The sequence below is a fragment of the Lepidochelys kempii genome, chromosome 7 (genome assembly GCF_965140265.1).
Source record: "Lepidochelys kempii isolate rLepKem1 chromosome 7, rLepKem1.hap2, whole genome shotgun sequence".
NCBI classification, from domain to species: domain Eukaryota; kingdom Metazoa; phylum Chordata; order Testudines; family Cheloniidae; genus Lepidochelys; species Lepidochelys kempii.
Window position 1 is genome coordinate 86,494,021 of NC_133262.1, and position 20,796 is coordinate 86,514,816.

The window sequence follows — 20,796 nt, forward strand, 5'->3', positions numbered from 1 at the left end:
ATTGCATGTCTGATTATAAGATTTAGATAGATGCAGATTCATGAAAATGAGTATATAATTATTGGCATCATTTGTCAAGCACACTTCTCACAAGAAATTTCCCCTGTTATTTGGGACCACATTTTATTTTTTCCATTATAATTTTATTTGTAAGCCTGCTCCATTCATATTAGACCCTATATTCATATATTGGGTCTAAGCCTGTGACATCTTGTGAGAGTCCACCTTAGAAGGCTCTATACCCACATCAGTTGCAACAGAAAAATAGGAATTTGTTTCTCTACATTGGGTTGGTCATCCAATAAGTTGACAGAGCAATATCTGCTCTCCATCACCAATGACAACCCAAGACCTAGCTAGCCACTCACTGGTCTCACTTGCCTTGCACATACATTGGTTTATACACGAACCTCATGAGATTATGTCTTTGGCAGGAGGAGCCTGAAGCAATAGTCATAATCTAGATCTGTACTCTGCTGAGGGAACACACAAGCATATCCATATACAGTACTGGAAACCAAGAGAATTCCATTGGCATCTTCTGCATCAGGACAAAGAACCAGCAGTGGAACAGTTTTGGGCTGTATGCAGTCAAGTTATTCTGTAATGCTTGCAGACTCAGACAAAGGCAGCAACTGCTTGCTTTATTCCACATTGTTCTTGGGTGAGATTGATCAGATCTAGTGCAAGCGGGGCAGAAGTCTACCTTTTTTTGATTGAATTTCAGACTTTCTTGGTCTTGTATACAAGGATCTGAAAAGTGCTTAATGAACTCAGAGCTACGACCCTGGGACGTCTCATGTGACTCTAGTAAAAGAATCACAAAAGAGGCACGCACTTATTAGAATGACCTTCTTAGAATTCCAAGACAAAAAAACAACAACAACAAAGAATTGAGATGGAGTTATGGTTGCATCAGTCTGGTACGTATCAGTAATTTAAGATAATAAAAATTACACATATGTTTGTAATTATTCCAAAACCAAGCATTATAAGCCTAGGAAATTCAGATTGAAGGTTACATTTAAAAGAAATCTAAATAGATTAAAACTAACGATCTTAACTCTGCCCTGTAGTGGTGTCATCCAATAATTATAGGAATATGATTAAGGCATTTTAATGTTTGTGGTTCAGGATTAGCTTATGCTGATTTTTAGAGACATTAGATTTTTATTGTGTTTCCTTTCCTCTTGTGGTATTACTACAAGACAGAGTTAAGATTGTTTGGATGCCTACTGCATATCTTACCTTATCCTATTTGGATTTCTTTTACGTGTAACCTTAACTCTCAATTTCCTAAGTTTACAATGCTTGGCTTTGGGATAATGACAAGTATCTCTAGTGTTTTTTACCCTTAAATGAGATATGCATTCTCAAACTTAACTCAATCTTAACACTAAGGAAATTCTCAAACAAAATAAAACAAGTTTTTAAAAGAAACAAACATTTCATACTACACAAAAACCCCAAAGCAAATGCTACCATGCACTATTTCTAATGATTGGATTATATGTAGTATCATTCTTAATTTATTTTAACTTTTAAGGGACGATTCAGCAGTACACCAAAACATCAAGTAGCCAGAGCACATCAGCCAAATAAGGTGGATCTACAGCTGCTTTGAATCACTAGAACAACTCAAAGCAGTTAAAGCATATGCAAGATCAGCACTACATAAAGGTAGAAGGCAGGGAGAATCCTATCCCTGAGTCCCAATGTCTGGGTGATTTAAGGACTCTCCTGCTCCGGCCTCAACTATTCCAGCAGAGCAGCCTTAAAAGCACTGGAGCCCAGGCTTGCACGCAACCCAGGGGCACAACAAGAATTTTCCTAAGGAGGGAGTTCATAGCTGTCCCTTTCCTGCTCTGTATCTAGCCCCAAGCTCTCTCTCCCTGCACCCAGACCCCTACTTCCCCACACCAAGCTTTATATTAAATCTCCTCCTGCTGCCCCACACCCAGCCCTGTGCTCTTTCCCCACATTGCCCCAAACCCAACTCTGAGCTCTTCCCCTTGTGATCTCCCAGCCCCAAACTCTTACCCAGAGCAGCAGTCAGGCTGAAGAGCACCATCCCGAGCAGGAGCCAGGCAGTTCTAGGAGTCACAGACCCCATCCTCCTCCTCCTGTGTTTTCACTTCCCCAGGAAGTAACAAAAGTCCAGATCCAATCCTCCCACATTTCTGAGGATTGGGCATTCCTGGAACCTGCTGCTTCTTTTCTCCCCAGAGGCTGGGATTACCTAGTTCCCATGGGTGCTGGAAGGCCTGCAGAAGTGTTGAGGGCGGGGGCAAGCAGGTGCACAGGTTCACACCACCTCTCAAATTTGGGCTGGTCACCTCCTATCATGATGGAGAGGCAGTCAGGCCAAACGTGAGTGAGAAGCATTACAACCTGACACCCAGGGTCACTGAGCCACTCAGATTTGGCCTGGCCACCCCTCCATCATGTATTCTCTGGTCAAGGCCCACAGCCCCCCCGTGCAGCACCCCTAATATAAATGACAGAACCTTTGAAGAACAATAACAAATGTTCAGTCTCCCTCATGATGTGTTTCCAACTCTTGCAATTTTAGTATGAAGTATCCTGACATTTTGTGTTTTTTGTTTCAGAGTAACAGTTGTGTTAGTCTGTATCCGCAAAAAGAAAAGGAGGACTTGTGGCACTTTAGAGACTAACAAATTTATGTGAGCATAAGCTTTTGTGAGCTGATGTCCCAGCTCATGGACACAAGTGATTACAATAGAATCTCAATTTACTTTACAAAAGTAAGTTCCTAAGCCTCAGAATTGCAGAAGAAATCTTGAAGTGTGACCCAAATATTCTGAATTCCTAAAAAACAGAAGGCAAAGAAAAAACTCCAAGTTTTATTAATTAAAATATCATGGTTTTTAAAACAATCTCGTAACATTTGAGCACCTGAGATTGGCAATTCTGCTGTGCCACTGAGCGACTACAATCAATAGCTGCAGTTTATTTGTAGAGGAAGTGGTGATTGGTTGAGTTACCTGTGATGTAATCATGACCCACCCTTAAATTACCTGTGATACCAACAGCCTATATTACCAGAGCAATTAGATACAATTATTAATACCTTGGTTAATTACAACCAAATTTCACCAAATACAGCCAATACAAAATATTTCAGTTAATTTTACCTGAATGGAAAATTTAAAATGTCTGCATTATTTTGTTAGTAAGATCATTCAGAAAAAAGAATAGCCTGAGATCTATATTTCTTCAAGGACCTAGTTGCTAGTTAGTTTGAATCACCAGATTTACTTGTAAATTCTCAGAAGAGTTATTCTATATTCATGGAGCAAGTGCTACCAGTTTGGGGAAAGATATGTTGCATTTTCTATATAACACAAAACAGAACTCAACCTTAACGATGGAACTGCAATCAACACCTCCATAATAAGGAACATAGAATTGCACTACATGTCAAGTCCCAGGGCAAAACTGTTCCATCAGACCCTTCAGAAGACACTCCAGAGGCAACCTAGCATGACTGTTTTAACATAATCAGTCTTGAATCACCAAAACATCCAGGCCTTAGCAAGAAGCTTGTCTTTCCCTGTCAAGAGATGTTATTTGTGGGCCTACATCTCATAAGCCCCTTTGTCAATAGTACACCATTCAAATAGAGCAAGGTGAGCTCCCGGGTTGTCCTTACAGCAGCCCAGAATGGATAAAATGGGGTTAAGCTTGACTGCAGGTTAGGCAGGGTTAGTAAACCTCTGGAACAGAAGTTGCTAGAATTGCTGCAACTGCTGAGAAGGTGCACTGTGTTTCTTGATATACACCCATCAACTGCTACTAAGTCTGTTGTTGCCAGGCCATTTGTTTAAGTTGCCCTTCCCCCTTTTGTACAGAAAGGGTTTGTAAACCCCTTTTGATTCTAAGTGTGGCAAAGTCCAGTTCCAAATAATCTTTTATCAAAAAAATAAATAAACAATAAACAAACAAACAAAGGAAACACTTTTAAAAAAAGAAAAGCCTCTTCTTATAAAAAGACCTGCTGACTTGCTTTTGGACAATCAGCAGAATACAAACTCCTTCAAAATTGTTCTTCTTAGAGTAACAATCACCTTTTCCACTGCTGGTTACCTGATCTAAGGTGGCTCTGTTAATTGGATGGAAACTTTCCCCCCCTAAGTGCCTGAGAAGATTCCTCTGGGTTCAAGCTTCCCTCTTTTCCAGATGGATGTCACCTCACTTTATTCGGTGAACAGTAGTGGGGCTGAACTAAGACCTTGAGGGCCTCCTTTTGGGCCAAAAGTGTCTGTATTATTCATGACCATAAGGTTGTGGATCCATTCCTGAGGAAAACAACGAGGAGTCCCATGGCACCCAAAGACTAACAGATTTATTTGGATATAAGCTTTTCTGGGTAACAAACCCACTTCTTCACATGTATACAGTGAAAATTACAGATGTATATTTATACCTGCATCTGTAATTTTCACTCCATGCATCTGAAGAAGTGGGTTTTTTATCCACAAAAGCTTATGTCCAAATAAATCTATTAGTCTTTAAGGTGCCACAGGACTCCTCGTTGTTTTTGTGAATACAGACTAACACGGCTGCCCCTCTAATACATGATTCCTGAGGAAGTGCCTCATTCCAAAAGAAAAGAATGTCCTTCAGTGCATATGACTTTGTTGCTTTAAAAATCTTCTCTCAGTGTGAATGTTTTAACTAAGTAATCCTTTTCTGAGGGAAGTGTTTTGCTCTTTGGACAGGGCTGAATGAAAGAATAATACTGGAGATGCTTCTTTGGATGGTCTCTTGTACCTCAAGGACAGTTCAGGTCAAATGCATTTTACTCTCTAAAAATCTCTCAGAATCACTCTGAGTAATGGGAAAAGTAAGGTTATATCACAAATACTACCATTTGATGGACTGATCACATTTCTTACATGTGGTGGCTGATCCACAGAATGTAATGGACTTATGATAGTTACTTGAGTTTACACAGAGTTTTACAACTTGTATACATGAACATTAATCACACAAGACAATTGCATAGTAACTTTTAGAATATTGTAGACTGAAGAACTTTGGGTATATAGCCTTAAAATCACTATTAAAGTTTTACCACGCAAATATTTGCTGATGTTCTTGACATCTGGGAAAAGCAGAGACAGTAGGGTAGTGTTATATGTACATCAGCCAGCCTCATTCCTCTATAAGTTTATATATCAGAATAGAGGTGTTTTGCAGCATTTTGGAGAGGGCTCATGGAAAGTCAGCTTGCATGGTAATGCGTAGTTATTACATTACAAATGTACATTGTTACTTTTTAGATCATAACTTTAGATTCCAACCTGCAGAGTCTAAGTAGAATGTGAACACTCTTCCAAGGCAAAACTCTTTTGCTTCAGTTGTTTGCTTTGAACACAGCAGTTTGTTTCCCTAAAGTGTGGCTGTACTCTGGAAAGCAGTATTGCCAAATGCAAACATGCAAAAATTATGAGACAGGTCCCGCCAAATCTTGGCATTTTATAAATAAAATATTTTGGGTATGTATTTGTTTTTCTGGTTTTTGAGTCTTTAGGGGTAATGTTTTCAAGTTTTCTCTGCAACCATGAAATCGAGAAATGTACTTAAAAAAAAAGCTGAAATTCTCAGTTAATAATGACAGGTTTCAGAGTAGCAACTCTAGGAATGGGGATTTAAATATAGTGAGATACATGAAAAAATTGTGAGGGTTGGCAACACTGGAAAAGTGACTGTACAACTGTCACCATTTTACTAAACAGATCTGCTCCCTGCTCAGTATTATCTGATTGCTTTAGTTGAAAAAGTATGTTTTTAATGTTTTACTCCTGTTAGCCCTGCAGAGCCACCACAGCTAAGAGAGAATAAGATGGATTCTCTTTCTTTTTATGCATTGTCAATAGAATTCTTTACTTAGTTCCAATCAGTTACATTCGTGCAAACCCATTGACAACAAGGGGGCTACATAAACATCACTGAAGCATAGTTTGAAGACACTGGATTGCACAAGTGACTAATTTGTCTTACAGCTCCCTTATTACTAATGATGATGTGTGAGAAAGAATGAATCTGCTTGATTCTCAGATCCCAGGCTGAATGTACAGAACTAGCAATTAGAAAAAAACTTTTTAAACTTGTAAACTGAAGGCATTTGATATGGATCATTTCACAGGTGCCACTTTTCAAATGGAATTCTACTGCCACAACACAATGAATACAAAATTGTTACAGAAAATATCCAATTGCAAGTGAAAATTCAATGCTACATTTTACAATGGTGGATGTGGGATGATTAGTTAAAGTTTGTCCAGCACTTACTGCAGTGCTAAGTATTATTATCATCATTATTATTGATAATACCCATTAACTGCAAGGCCCCACCACTGCATTTTTTCTTTACAGGAGCTCCTTATGAATTTGTGCTCCCCACCCATGATGTTTGCAATGAGCCTTCATAGATATTACAGCCCATCTCAGTATTTGGGAGGGGGCCTGCATGAAAGCAAGGGTCTCTGTCTTGATCTGTGGCTGACACGTCATGATTGTGTAGAGATAATGTTCCCAGGGGACCAATATGGGTGCGAGGGCCCTTGTCCCACTACTTACAAGCAGTGTTGCTAAAACTCGTGGGATTTTATTGCAAGTCTCAGGGTATTTGGTTTCAGAGTAACAGCCATGTTAGTCTGTATTCGCAAAAAGAAAAGGAGCACTTGTGGCACCTTAGAGACTAACCAATTTATTTGAGCATGAGCTTTCGTGAGCTACAGCTCACTTCATCGGATGCATACTGTGGAAACTGCAGAAGACATTATATACACAGAGACCATGAAACAATACCTCCTCCCACCCCACTCTCCTGCTGGTAATAGCTTATCTAAAGTGATCATCAAGTTGGGCCATTTCCAGCACAAATCCAGGTTTTCTCACCCTCCGCCCCTCCCCCCCGCAACTCACTCTCCTGCTGGTAATAGCCCATCCAAAGTGACCACTCTCTTTAAAATGTGTATGATAATCAAGATGGGCCATTTCCAGCACAAATCCAGGTTTTCTCACCCCCCCACCCCCTCCAAAAACCACACACACAAACTCACTCTCCTGCTGGTAATAGCTTATCCAAAGTGACCACTCTCCTCACAACGCGTATGAAAATCAAGGTGGTCCATGCCCCAGCTCCTGGAGTCAGGTGAGTATCTCAGATATAATTTTTAGTTTCTAGGCGGTGGGGAAAAGTCTGAAAACGGGACCCCATACAATGGACCAACGTGTTACTTTAGTCTCATGCTTTCCAGCCCCCTGGCTCATGCTAACAGAGCACTTGGGTAGGGAGGCTGCACAAGAGCCCACCGAGGCCTCAGGTCCCCCAGGCTTGAGCGGCAGGGGTGCAGGGCCTCGCCTAAAATCCTGACGTTTGCGGGCGCGGGGCCCGCGAGCCCGTTTCAGTATCCATGCGCAGGTGGGAAGCAGCAGGATCCCGCTCCCCAGCGGCGGGGACACGCGCAAGTCGCGCCCCTGCCTCCGCGGCCCAGCAGCACTGCCCCTTTAAGACCAAGGCCCGCCGCTGCTATCGTGGGAGTTCCTGTACGCACGCGCCATTGCGTCTGAGCAGCGTTTGTGCCCTCTGGGTGTTCGGGAGGTCGGCGGCGAGGAGCGCTGGGTGCGGGAGCGATGGGGCTCGGATCGAACTCCTCCGTGCGGGGTAGGCGGGCGGGCGGGCGGGCAGGGGAGCAGCGGGATGGTGCGCTCCGCTCCGCTCCGCTGGGGGTTGTCTCCTGTGTGCTCGCCGCCTTCACAAGTCACTTCCAATTGCACTGCTTGGGGCGCCCCCTCCCCCCTTATTCTCACCTTGGGGCCCTTCCTGCTCGGGCAAGGGGTGTATCTGAACGCGGAAGGTTGCGATTCCACCCCTGTTTTGCAGGAGGGGCCTAGCTAGAATTCCTTATTCCTCTATCTTGCAGGTCATTGTAATAGGTGTGCAATAGCTGGGTGGCTGTGTCGTGGTGGTGCAGTATCACGATGCAGAGGAAGCGTTGACTGACCCACAGGAAAGGGACCCACTTGCAGAAGGGTCCCGATTGCTTTGCAGAGGATGGGGCTTCCCTGGGAAATGCAGTGACCTTCACCGCCTCTCTTATGCGGCTGACCCCTTCGTGCAAGAGTTTATCCAAGGGATAGCTCAGTGGTTTTAGCATAGGCCTGCTAAACCCAGTGTTGTGAGTTCAATCCTTGAGGGGGTCATTTAGGGATCTGGGTCAAAAATTGGGGATTGGTCCTGCTTCAAGCAGGGGGTTGGACTAGATGACCTCCTGAGGTCCCTTGCAACCCTAACCTTCTATGATAACCACTAGTCGTAAATTATTAATCTAGCAAAATGGTTACATCCACTGAGGTCTGGTATGTTGTGTTTTGTAATAGTATCTAGAAGCCCCAGGATTGGCCATTCATGGTCGTAGGTGCTGTGGAAGCATAGCAAACGCCCCTTCTTTTACACACCCATTTTTGCTTCGGAGCAGCCCTTTGATAGGCATTCTCTTACTAAAGAATCCTTTGAGTGCATTTTTCCCCCTCTGACCATGTGCCTTGTAGTGGATGCTTGGCTTCTCTGCTGAAAATGAAGAAACTAGTGGCTGATTGATCTTCTCTTGAAAATCGCAGACTGTCTGGTTTTTAAATTTAATTTTAAATTAAAAATGTCGGCATTTCTCTAGCTTGTAGGATTTAAGAGCAGCATTTCTATTAGTGGCTATTAACCTCACAATGTTGCTACCTACCTAGTATCATATTCTAGAAGAGTAACTCAGCAAAAAGGTGAGGGAAATTTCTTATAGCTACAAATGTAGGCAGTAAAAGGTGTTTACTGTTGTAAGTTGTTGACTCGTACTGCAAAATACAAAGAACCCTTCCCCAAAGTGAATAACTCAATAGTAAACCTGTAGTAAAATACAATTCTTGTACAACCTTGGCCGTAGGGGATCATGTGACTGGGTAGTGTTGATGAGCGGCCAGGTGCAGGTACTTCACTGTGAGATATAAGTAAGTTACATAATAGGTCTAAAATTTGGGATTAACATGAAAAGCTTTTGGAAATCCTTGAAAACTACTGCATAGTCTAGTCTATGCATCTGATGAAGTGAGCTGTAGCTCACGAAAGCTTATGCTCAAATAAATTGGTTAGTCTCTAAGGTGCCACAAGTACTCCTTTTCTTTTTATAGTCTGTGATTTAGAACAGTTTTAAAATAATTACATAGGTGTCTACAGGCATTTAAAATTAAATGTGATGCAGTGTTCTTGTGTTCTTCTGGTCTTTGTAATCCTGGTTGAGTCTTTCTTCCGTGTAATACAGTTAAATTAAAAACTTTTCTTTCAGTAGTCTGACTTGTTTCTTAAAGTAGCTTTCACAAGTAGGCTTTGTTCTTATTCAACCATCATATGTCTAGTGTAGGATCTGTTAAGTAGGTTGGTGCAAACTCTTTAAAATGAATAAATCTGTCTACTCAGTTTGATTCTTCTCCCCTCCCCCCCCCCCCCATACCCATGAAAAGAAACTAGTAGGTAGTAATGGTGATGAGAACTGGTATAATGATTCTAAGCATAAAGTGGTGAAGTTCATGGGAGCTTAATTAGTTTTAAATGCTGCCAACCAAGAATGCTGTTTTTGGTGTGGAGAATAGCTTGGGGGGTGGGAGGAGTATATTGAGACTAAACTCTTTTTTTCATTTGGAAAGAGGAATAGTGCTAAATGTGACTAAGGTGTCTAATCTCAGTGTTGGTAACTTACATTTGCCTGGTCTTTAAGGGGCTTTAATTAGTTAAACTTCTTGGATACATATCTTGTTCAGAGGATGTAGCTAAAAAATTCATCTGTGATGAAGATAACAGTGACAAGTTGCAGAATCTATTCTTGATTTAATTCTTTGTTGTAATGAGTATCATAAGCAATTACACTTTATGAACATTGTGTGGGATGCAGTGTGTCTGTGTAAAAAGTACATTTAATGATGTTAACATGAGGTCCTAATCTACTTCAGGAACGTCTAATTTGGCTCTTGAGGGCAAATATGGATTTGATTACACTAGCACTTTTTTGGGTAAAACTTTTGTTGGTTGGGGTGTAAGAAAACACCACCCCCCGACTGACAAAAGAACCAGTGTGGACAGCCATGTATGTGCTGGTGGGAGATGCTGTCTTGCCAACTTAGCTACCGTTGCTCACTAGGGGTGATTTAATTATGCCTGCAGGAGAGCTTTTTTAAGAAGAAAAGTTGTCCTGGTAAAAGCTCTCTCTTCCTCCCCTGTTCCCCATGCTGGGGAAGTGCAGAGTTGTTTCTGAGCTGCTGCTCCTTTTAACAGGGACCAGATATTGCAGAAGCAAAGGCCTAGGTCCATGTAGCCTTTAGAGGAGTGAGTGGGAAAAGGGAGAGAGCAGGCTGTCCAAAGCAAATGGTGCAAGAGGAACTCGGCTCTTTGGCAAGAGCACTAGGAAGAGGGTAAGTAAAAGTCCCAGAATAGAGGTAGGGATGGAATATGTTAAGTGTTAGCATGTTTTATTCTCTAGGGTTAGAATGAGGGACTCCTACTGTATCATGTGATTGACATCTCTTCTAAACCATAAACAATACAGGCTAAGCCAGACTGAAATTCCTAGTCTGAGATGGCTTTGCTGGTTATAGCATCGCCACAGGAGTGTCTTTTAAATATGTGGAAAGAACCTTGTAGACCTCAGATGCCCATCTGATTTATGGATGAGCAGTTGAGAGTCAGACAGTGTTTACATACTTAGTAGGAGAACATCTGAGTGGGACTGATCCCTCAAATTGTCCTGCTGCTGACTTTTTGTCTGGAGGGAGTGACTCCTGCCACTTCTAGAGCTGGGTGTTACGGCAACCAGGCAGGAGAATTCTGTGACAGTTGGGCAGAAACTCAAGGTACTTTCAAGTGGAAGACACAAGGCAAAAACCTGAAAGCAGGACTTTAAAAAAAGTGGATTAATTGCAGAGAAGGAAAATGATATCAAGTGAGACAAAGAAGAGTGCAAAGATGTAGAGTTGCAGAGATGAGCATAAGATGATAAAAGAAAAGTGAGAAATGGGGAGAAAAACATTTGTTTATATAAACAGCATCTTTGAGACACTCAAGACTTTAGTACAGATAAGACAGGTAGAACTTGTTCTCTTACGGCCTGTGAGAAATGCAGGTTCACACTGGTGATGTTTACATGGGGATTTAATCTTTTAGCTTTATATCAGATCCCTTTAAAAAAGTAAACAATTACAAGTATCACAATTTTGTATTTATAATGTAAAATCAGTTCCTCTTGAGCCCAGTGCCTAGCATTCATTATCTTTAATTAAATCCGTTATGAACAAAATGTGGCTGATTTTGTTTGTAGAGCTGTGTTGACCTCATCAGTGATGCAGATGCCTGAGCAAAAAATAAATGGAAAGCCACATTAGTTCTATTTTTCCCCATAGGTTTCTCCTGTTCCTCCTGTTCAATAGAAGGGGACAAATTAATTGGATGGGTGTAGGAAGAAAGTGGTTTTTATTTTCATAACACTGTCAAAGTAGTAGAACTGTCCTTTAAGCACAAATATGACTTTGGGAGCTAAATTGAATGAAAAATTCCATTTAAGGTTTTGCCAATCTTTCTTTTTTTTATCTCTTGCTCTAGTTGAATGGGTTGCTGCAATCTCTTTAGCTGCAGGAGCAGCTGCTGTTGGATATCTAGCATACACAAGATTCCTCTCTAAAGACAAATGCTGCAAGGCAATGGTAAATCTCCATATACAGAAAGATAACCCCAAGGTAGTCCATGCATTTGATATGGAAGATCTGGGAGACAAAGCTGTGTACTGTCGTTGCTGGAGATCTAAGAAGGTGAGAGGGGAAAATTGTAAATGTGCAAGAATCCTCTTAAGCTCGTCTCAGTTGTATTATTTGATACTTGGTCTGTTGAAGAAAACAAGCTATTGCTACATTTCACTCCTACACTATTTCTAAATTAGTAATTATGTAATGTACAAAACTAAAATGTAAAATGCATGCAGTTGTAAAGCTTCAGATTTTCTTATACTGCATAAATGGTTTTAATAATAAAGGAGGGTGTTCAAGCCATGGATTCTGCAAAATGGCCATGTAATTCTAGAGATCCTCATAGCTGGCAGGATCTAGTAATTGCTCTATTAGCACAGGAACCCAACACTTAAACTGGTTGACAAATCCACTGTCTGTGAATCAGTGAGATCTGTCTGTAGGCCTAAATTATTGTCATTATCTCCTGTAGATAACATTGGAATAAGTGGGAACTCCAGGTTTTTGTTGTTGGGGTCAAGCTATGCATATAGCTCTTTAATTGCATGTTATACTGAAGGGATTCATTCTTCTCTTGTGTTAGAGAAAGAAGTGGGGATGGGGAACGGGAGGAATTATAAGTGCATAGAGACACAATTTCATTATTAATGTAGCATGCTGGGGAATATAAAGACTAAGGAAGTTTCTGATTTGGCTTGCTCTGCTACTGGTTCTCCTACAGTTTAACAATCCATAATGAGTGGCAGAACAAGGAACCAGGGAGAAACTACCAAAATCAAGTCACATAGACCAGGGGTGGCCAACCTGTCTGGAGCCACGTGTAGCTCTTCAGAAGTTAATATGTGGCTCCTTGTATAGGCACCAACTCCAGGGCTGGAACTACAGGAGCAAACTTTCCAGTGTGCCAAGGGGTGCTCACCGCTCAATTCCTGGCTCTGCCACAAGCCCTGCCACCACTCCACCCCTTCCCATGCCCTCTTCTGAGCCTGCAGTTCCCTCGCTCGCTCCCCCCCTACCCCCCGAGCTTCCTGTATGCCACAAAACAGCTGATCGATAGGTGCGGGGAGGGACGGGGAGCTGCTGCGGAGGGGTGCTGGTGAGTGGTAGGTGCTGGGGGAGCTGATTTTGGTGGAGGTGGGGTGGGGGGAGGGAGCTGCTGATATGTTACTGTGGCTCTTTGGCAGTGTACATTGGTAAATTCTTGCTCCTTTCCAGGCTCAGGTTGACCACCCCTGACATAGACCATCAAACCATTATTGAATAATAATTTTTAGTCACTGCCAATCTGGGAAGGAAGCATGACTGGTGTTCTACCGCTAGTGCCCCAGTTTTCTCTCAAATAGCTGTCTCCCTCTGAGTCTGTATAAACTTCAAGAACTTCAGTGTATCCATGCATTGAATCAAATCTTCCGAGTTGTAAAATGAGCTCATTCTTACTCTTCATTAAGGTTGAACATTTCTAATGTGCATTCCTCACAAGTCTTAAAATTTACCTGAGATGTAACACATCTTTTTAATGCAATGTTGACATTATTCTTAGAGTAGAACCAACATAACGCTGTTTAGATGGGAATTAATTCAGTTTTACCCAGCTGTTTTTTCTTAACATTTAAGAGAATGTATAGCAAAAAAAGTGCCAGGTTCTCAAAGTCCTCTGTCGTGTGTGTGAATAATGAAGAAACAGCATTATTTCTGCCCCACCATTGTTTTTTTATTTTAGTTTTAGTTTTTTAAAGAAATACTCAGATTAAAAACAGCTTGTACCTAAATTCTTAGGAGCACTGTCTGTTTAAACAGAACACAATGAACGTTGCTAAACAGCTCAAATGTGAAGACGCCTTTTGCTACTCCTGGGGGAATTATGCACTACTGCATGTGTGCGTAAGTAATGAGCCATGCATATTTTTAATTTTTGTGCAGAAAAATTCTGCTGAAATGTTGCTGAAGTTCTGCCTTTTGCCCATCAGAGGGCGCTGTGGCACAAGAACAGCAGTAGCTCCCAGCAGAAAATAACTTCTGCAGTTCCACCTTTTGCCCACCAGAGGGCGCTATGGTGACAGAACACAGCAGCTCCCAGCCAGGTAGAGAAGAGAGAGAGCCTGCCTTCTTCACAGCGCTGGCCAGGTCAGGAGATAGAGGCTATGGGGAGACATACAGAGTGGGGTCTGGGGGTGGGGGTCAAACGGGCTCATATGAGCTAGTAGGGGAGGACAGACTGGGACAGGGGCTGAATGGGATTGGGGCCACAGGGGGAGAGAGGTGCAGGGCCACAGGGGGACAGGGCAGATGTGCCTGACTGAGTGGGAGAGGCTAGGGGTCAGCCCAGGTCTGCATGGGGGAAGCTCCTGAACAATCCCCCCCTGCCCCCCAACCTGTTCCATACTTTTCCCACCCATACCCAACAAGTTCACATCCCAGCTCCTTCTCAGATATTTACTTCCCTCTTCATCAGCTCCTCTGTTACCACTGGCTCCCCCCAAGCCTTTGCACTGCTTCTGAAGGGTGTGAGGAATATGGTTCTGTATTGTAGCTTAAATGAATTATTACTCAGAGTTCCGTATTAGTATGCCTAGTAAGGAATCTATTTGTCAAAAAACGTTTCCTGAATCTTTTTTGCCTATATTGTTAGAGACATACTTGCTGACATTTATTTTGAAATAAATGACCAAAAAATAATTGAAACTGGTGTGATTCTATTGTTTTGACAAATAAAATATGCAGAATTTTAAAATAGCGTGTGCAGAATTTTATATTTTTGTTGCAGAATTTTTAATTTTTTGGCGCAAAATTCCCCAAGGAGTATTTTTTTGCATGTATTTTGCCTTGGACTAATCTGCTACTTCAGTTTGAGTCATGAGCAAGTGAAAGTGAAGCTGTAGTAGCATGGTGCTTTGATGCTTGCAAACACTATAGGACAATGTTATGTTCACAAACATATTTCTGTGGACTTAAGATTTGCAAAAGGCTATCTTTACAAAATCTAAACTTGTGCCAAACTTGGACAAAGCAAGAGGGACAGTCTGTTCTATAGACTCAACTACTAGTATCACTGGATAATTGTCTCCCTGCCTGTTCAATCCTTGCCTTTTCTGCTGAGGTCAGTTAGCAAAGATGACAACTGTGATGGTGGATTTTGTGATATGGACACTCCTCTGCTGGATGTGGTACTAAGATAACAAAACCAAGCTCACTGAACAACCATCAAATGGCAACAACTTCCAATAACAGCCAATTTGAGCCAGATTAAGAGCAATGACCTACAAGTAAAAGGCCTGTTCCTTTATCAATCTTCTGAAACCATCTGGTCTCCATCTAACCGTTCTGCTTTAGGAGATAGTCAAGATGAACAGTTTTGGGGATAGGGGATTTAAGTTTCACTGTTCCTGCCTGTCAGTTTTGTCCTTAATTGGTTATTTTCCTAAGCACAAGATAACACAGAGGAAAGGTCATAAAAGACTGACAGGAGGAGGGAGTAAGATCCATCCGTGTCTATTTCTAGTTCTATTATTGACACCAAGTCTTGGACCCAGTTTTAAAACCTACAAATCTCTGTCCGCAAAGCTTATCTTTGCATCATGGTACTACAGTCTGAAGTCCATTACTGTTAGTCAACTTAATAATTCTTTGTAATCTAAAGTGTCAGTTATTTTGCTAGAGGATGTGAAGTCTGTGTCTTGGTTAGCTTACTCATTCTTTCTTTTTGCTAGGGTGGAAATGAAGGAACATTAATCTGTGGTACGGTCAAGCCGCATATCAAAGTTTGGGGGGTGGAGGGGGATTCAAATTTATATAACAGGGAATTCTTGGGTCTCTGGTGCAGGTTGAAAAAGTCATGCTATTTTTCCTCATATGGTTAGATACATACCTCATTCAGGCTAATTTGACAATGTCAAATTACTCGGAGTATCTAATGTTATTTCTTAACTTCTGAATGCAAACGTCATGTTTATCAACAGTTGTATTAAAGTTGTCTGAATTTTAAGTCTGTATTTTTTTCATTTTATTTTCAATTGAATGTGCCGCCCTCCCCCCACTAATTCTTTTCCTTTGATCAAGGTGAAGAGGATACATCAGGTTGAAATGGAGTTAGTTTTTAAAAATGAGTTGGGAGAAGTTCCTGGAACTGGTCCTACCCTCTTGTCCCAGAATAATGGGATTGTAACTTTCCATAGCAAGCATGCAGGAAAGGGGGCAAGTTAAGGACAGTATCCCTCAGTTATGCAGAGGGAGACTTGAAGGGAATAAAGATGAGTGGAAACAGTCTCCAGGAGAAGGGGAAGCCTGAACCCTCAAGCGACTTAACACAGGGAGAACTTGTGGCCCTGGGAGAATCTGATGGAGGAGGGGAGGGAATTCCCCCTCCCCTGCCCCCTCCAGATGACAAAAGTTCTTGGTGGCCTTAAAGGACTCCACAGACATTTTCTTAAATCAACTTCAGCCTTCCACAGTTTTTTCCCTTAAATATATTTGGTCTCTCAAATATGCTATTATAGAGAACATTTTAATTCAAAAAATTACCCTCTGTTATAAATCAATCTCAATAACAAAATACTAAATCTTCTCAACTAGTAATGGTAGATTATTTATATTGTTCTTTTGGATGATAAATTAGATAACCAGTGAAAGTATATTGGAATATATTTATCCTTCATAATTGATTTTTCTTGGCCCCAAAATATTTTGGGGCAGTATATCTCTTCACGTACTTCATATGAAATTTCTACACTTGGGTTAGATCCCATGAAAGGGCTCTTTAACTTGAGGCTATTTGTACCTTTCCATGATCGAAAGGTGCAAATTAACAGCAAGTATCCAGTTGTGTAAGGATTTCTCATCTAATGTTAGGGTTTGGTTTGGGTGACAAGCTATGAGGCTCACAGTACGTAGTTAGGGGTTTGGCATTGGCTTCATTTGGGCTCAAACTGAAAATACAACTTTCGTTCAATAAATAAATGGAGCATAACTTCTATAAAGCATAGCACATACCCTTCCGGTAATCTAATATTTTCTACTTTTTTGTTCAAGTATTTGATGATTTATATATATATATATTTTAAAACTAAGAACTCCAAAAGGACTAAACTAACATTTGGTATTCACTCTAGAATTTAGTGTTATATCATTACAGCTTGAAATCTTTTTTTGACCTTCTGCCTTCCTCCTTTGTTTTCACTTTTTCCTCTTTGCCAGCCTGCGCCCGCAAACATCAGACACTTTTTGTTTGCATTCCTCTTCTGATGTGGATGATGCTTCTGACTCCAGATTAGTTAAGTGGTGAAAGTTCCTTAGCTGTTGTGCACTCTCTCTATTGAAGACTTCTTCTCACCCCCTCTCTTTGCTGCTGTACTCATAGTGTATGTCACTAATGTTCTCCCGTCAGCCATCCCAAACTTCATAGTTAATACAACAGATTCAGTGGGAAAGAGCATCTCAGCACTGAACAATACTTATTGTTCTCCCCCATCCATAAATTGGATCCTAAAAACTCTAATATGGTCTGCCTAATTCACAAGGCATAGGACAAGTGCTGTGTGGTATAGGGGTTTACTATCTAGAGTATTTGATAAGATCAGTGGGGATAGAGAATGAAGAGGGAATTTTTGGGGTTTTTTTTTTTTTGCTTTTTGTTTTTCTTCTTCCTCTCTTGGGTCTCTTAGTGAATCTGCTCTTCACTAAGTGAATCTGCTCTTCACTACCGAATGACTGTGAGGGAAAACTTAAGGCATGTTAAACTATATACTGTAACCAAGCTTTATGGTTGAAAGCATTTCTATGCTGCACATGTCGGTGACAAATTTATTTAAGCTAGTATGTCATGTTGTCATGATATAGTATAATGTTCCAGTGCTTAAATATCCTTATGGCTTACTAAGGGGATGTTTACATTAGCCTCTTCCCCCCCTCCCCCCCTTTAAAGTACCCTGTCACTGGTGCAGTTTGATCAGCGGTATAACTTTCTGAGCACTGGTGGTGCTGGTGTCTTCACCACCATCTTAACATATCCTCTAGACATGCATTAGTTATCTGAAATGTTAGTGGCTGCCAATATCTTGTTCAAACTGTGGCTCTACTGATAGCTTTTTTCCCCCCTTAAGTCAGAGCCTTTACATTGATAACACTTAAAACTAAAAGCAACTCTTTGATGCATCAAGAAACAAGTTAATCAGGATGCTCTCAAACACCAGTGTTTCTTATAACATAATCCTCTAGCTTCTAAGAACATTAATCTGCCAAAAGTGTCTTGTGTAACTTGCAGATACTTCCTTGGTTATGATTTCAAAAATAGGAATGATAACATGCAGATCTGGAGTTCTCCCCTGTGTTTTGCTGTTAAATCTAGGTTTCTAAACCTTTTGGTTGAGTCAGAGGTGGGGCAGGAATTCTTACGTAAGACATACCATTGCGTTGAAATGAAAAACCAAATTTCATCTATCAGTAGCTTTGAGTGAATTAATCAGTATTTCATCAAACACTCTGGTTGCCTTGAAGTTTTGCTGAGTATTACTCAAGTCAAAGTGACTGACTGATTTGGTGGTAAAGAAATCTCTGATGCAGGAATATTAGTATTCTGTAAAACTTTTCTGTTTACTTGGAAACTTCCATTTGCCACTTGCAGCACTGATAAGGAAATAGTTGCAGAATGACAATAACCAGCTATGTTTAACAGCCTCTACAAGCCATCCTGGAGCAGTTAGAAGGTCTGGCCTAACTTCCATTGACTTCGATGGATGTTGTCTCGGGCACAGGAGACAGTTGTTGAGAGATGATTAAACAGCCAAGTTGCTACACCTAGCTAACAGAGCTCTGCTGTGGGTTTTGCTTTAGGTGAAGAGTGTCTGTCTTATTTCCCCAATATAGCAAGAAAGACTTTAAAGATCGCTTCTTTACAGAAGTGGGGTTCTAAAGGTTTTTACCAGATCTACACTAGAAACTGTTGCCAGTATGGCAATGTCGGCGATCTCCTAAACAACCAAACACTCCATGGTGGCAAAAACCTTAGTGTAGATGCAGTTATACCAACAAAAGGACTTTTTTGGGGGTGGGGAGAGGGAAACGGTGTGGCTTACTTCATTTGGGGAACTGACTAGCTATACGGCAAAAGAACTTCTGTCAGTATAAGCTGTTTCCCCATTAGCAGGGTTTTCTGGTAGCTATACTGACAAACCTGTTCTAGTGTATGCAAGGACCTACTTTCCTCTTAAAGGAGAGGATCCAGAAACTGAGACGCTTGTGCAAACCTTAAGTAATCTTCACTGCACTCCAGAGCCCTCCCGAGGAAATAGGGAGTGATGTGGGGGAGGTGAAAAGGAAGTTTGAGGCCAGCCTAGGCTGCTTGTTTTTGACAAGAGTCTGAGATTGGAGCGCCAAAGTGCGTTGTGAGTTTGGGTTCTTTCCCTAGTTACAGTGCTCTTGTACATTACACTCACAGGTAATATTAATGAACACTTAAACATGTCTAGCAAATATTTAAGTTCTTGTAATAACACATTTTGAGGTACCACTTGCATTGTAAATGTATCTTTACCGTGTGAAGCCATTTTCATAACTTTAGGGTTATATTTCCTTCTCACTTAGTTTTAAATGCACCCATTCTTTTATATTGTACTGGTTTTCTTTTTCAGTTTCCATTATGTGACGGTTCTCACACGAAGCACAATGATGAAACTGGGGACAACGTTGGGCCTCTGATCATCAAGAGAAAGGAAGCATAAACGGGATGGTTTGAGGCCATGATTTGTCACATTATCTGCTTATTTGTAATTGGAGTAAAGAAGTTCTGTCTTAGTCATGTCACTGAAGATTTTTGGGTGTGGTACAAAGTAGGCTCCAACATGTGTATTTCATGGTGCTTGCCTTGTTTTAAACACTAAATGTAAAATATTAATGGCTTAAGGCTATTTGTCTCCTGAACTGTGTATACATTTTCATTAAGTATGAAATTAAAGTGACAATTGTACTCAGAACTGTATGAAGATAATATATTAAATTATTCTCAAATACTTGTGTTCTACTGGAAAACCATCTTTAAGTAGAACAACAAATTCCTTACTAAGTAATCTGAAACTACAGAAAAGATGGCTGATACTCAGATGCAAATGAGATTCTGTTGAAAAGGCATTAATGGCAGAAAAATCATGGTGCCAAGTGCACGAAATGTAACTTACTACATCCACAAAGTGTAGTGCATACAGTGATTAAGAATAACTGTTTTATTCTTTTAAAACAGTTGTACATTACAGCTTCAATAAAAATCCAAGTTAAAACACTAATAAGAATAAACAAAAAGGCTTACTGTAAGAATGTACCAAAAATTAAGTAGGTAGGGTCATACGTACTGCAAACAGGCCATTATTCTACTAAAATCAATGGAGTTACACCAGAGTTGAACTGAAACCTTAGAGTGTGTGTGGTGTCTAGAGTTGTAGAACTGTCTTTGGGGGTGGGATAGGGATTAGGAGGGGGTGTGTGCATGTACACGCTTGTATGAGACTGGGTTCTTTTTTTGAAGCACAACTTCCTTTATATGCCAGAGAATGCCTTATTAAATCTTCCCTATTAGGGCATGTTCATCTAAGTTTTTCAAAACTTCAGCCACTGGTGGTGGTTTGGCACACCTTCTGCCATTTAAAATTTTGCTTCCCATTGCAATTCTGTGATAGACAAACCATAAAATCAGTTTATTGCATATTCATCCCCACTTACACAGATATGCACAAAGCATTTCCGAAAACAAAAGTCCAGGATTTGGATTAGAGGAGGGGATAGGGGACAACTTCATATTAGACCCAGCTCTCATAACTCAGCGAAGCGTGTTGTGTAACCAGTAACTTTACATGCTATGCAACCCTGATTTACCAGTGTCCAGAAAGGGGATGACTATTGGAGATAGGGAAATCTGCCCAGCGCTGTTCAATAGGACAGAATTTTAACCAAGGTCCTGTATGTACCCTCCGTCTTCATCACTGAAGTGGATCTTTTAGAGTGGGG

General features: G+C 41.0%; 1 protein-coding gene across 1 annotated transcript; it reads left to right on the forward strand.

Moving 5' to 3' along the window:
- The first annotated feature begins 7,574 nt into the window (after nucleotides 1–7,574).
- On the forward strand, nucleotides 7,575–19,772 carry CISD1 (CDGSH iron sulfur domain 1). The gene is made up of 3 exons (XM_073353674.1): nucleotides 7,575–7,696; nucleotides 11,669–11,874; nucleotides 19,431–19,772. The coding sequence occupies exons 1-3, from the start codon at nucleotides 7,666–7,668 to the stop codon at nucleotides 19,518–19,520; spliced, it is 327 nt and encodes a 108-aa protein (XP_073209775.1). The 5' UTR covers nucleotides 7,575–7,665; the 3' UTR covers nucleotides 19,521–19,772.
- The last annotated feature ends 1,024 nt before the right edge of the window (nucleotides 19,773–20,796 follow it).

Coding starts and splice junctions, on each gene's coding strand:
- CISD1 (XM_073353674.1), top strand. CDS start 7,666: ATGGGGCTCGGATCGAACTCCTCCGTGCGGG. Junction 7,697..11,668: donor ATCGAACTCCTCCGTGCGGG/GTAGGCGGGCGG, acceptor CTCTTGCTCTAG/TTGAATGGGTTGCTGCAATC. Junction 11,875..19,430: donor GTTGCTGGAGATCTAAGAAG/GTGAGAGGGGAA, acceptor TTTCTTTTTCAG/TTTCCATTATGTGACGGTTC.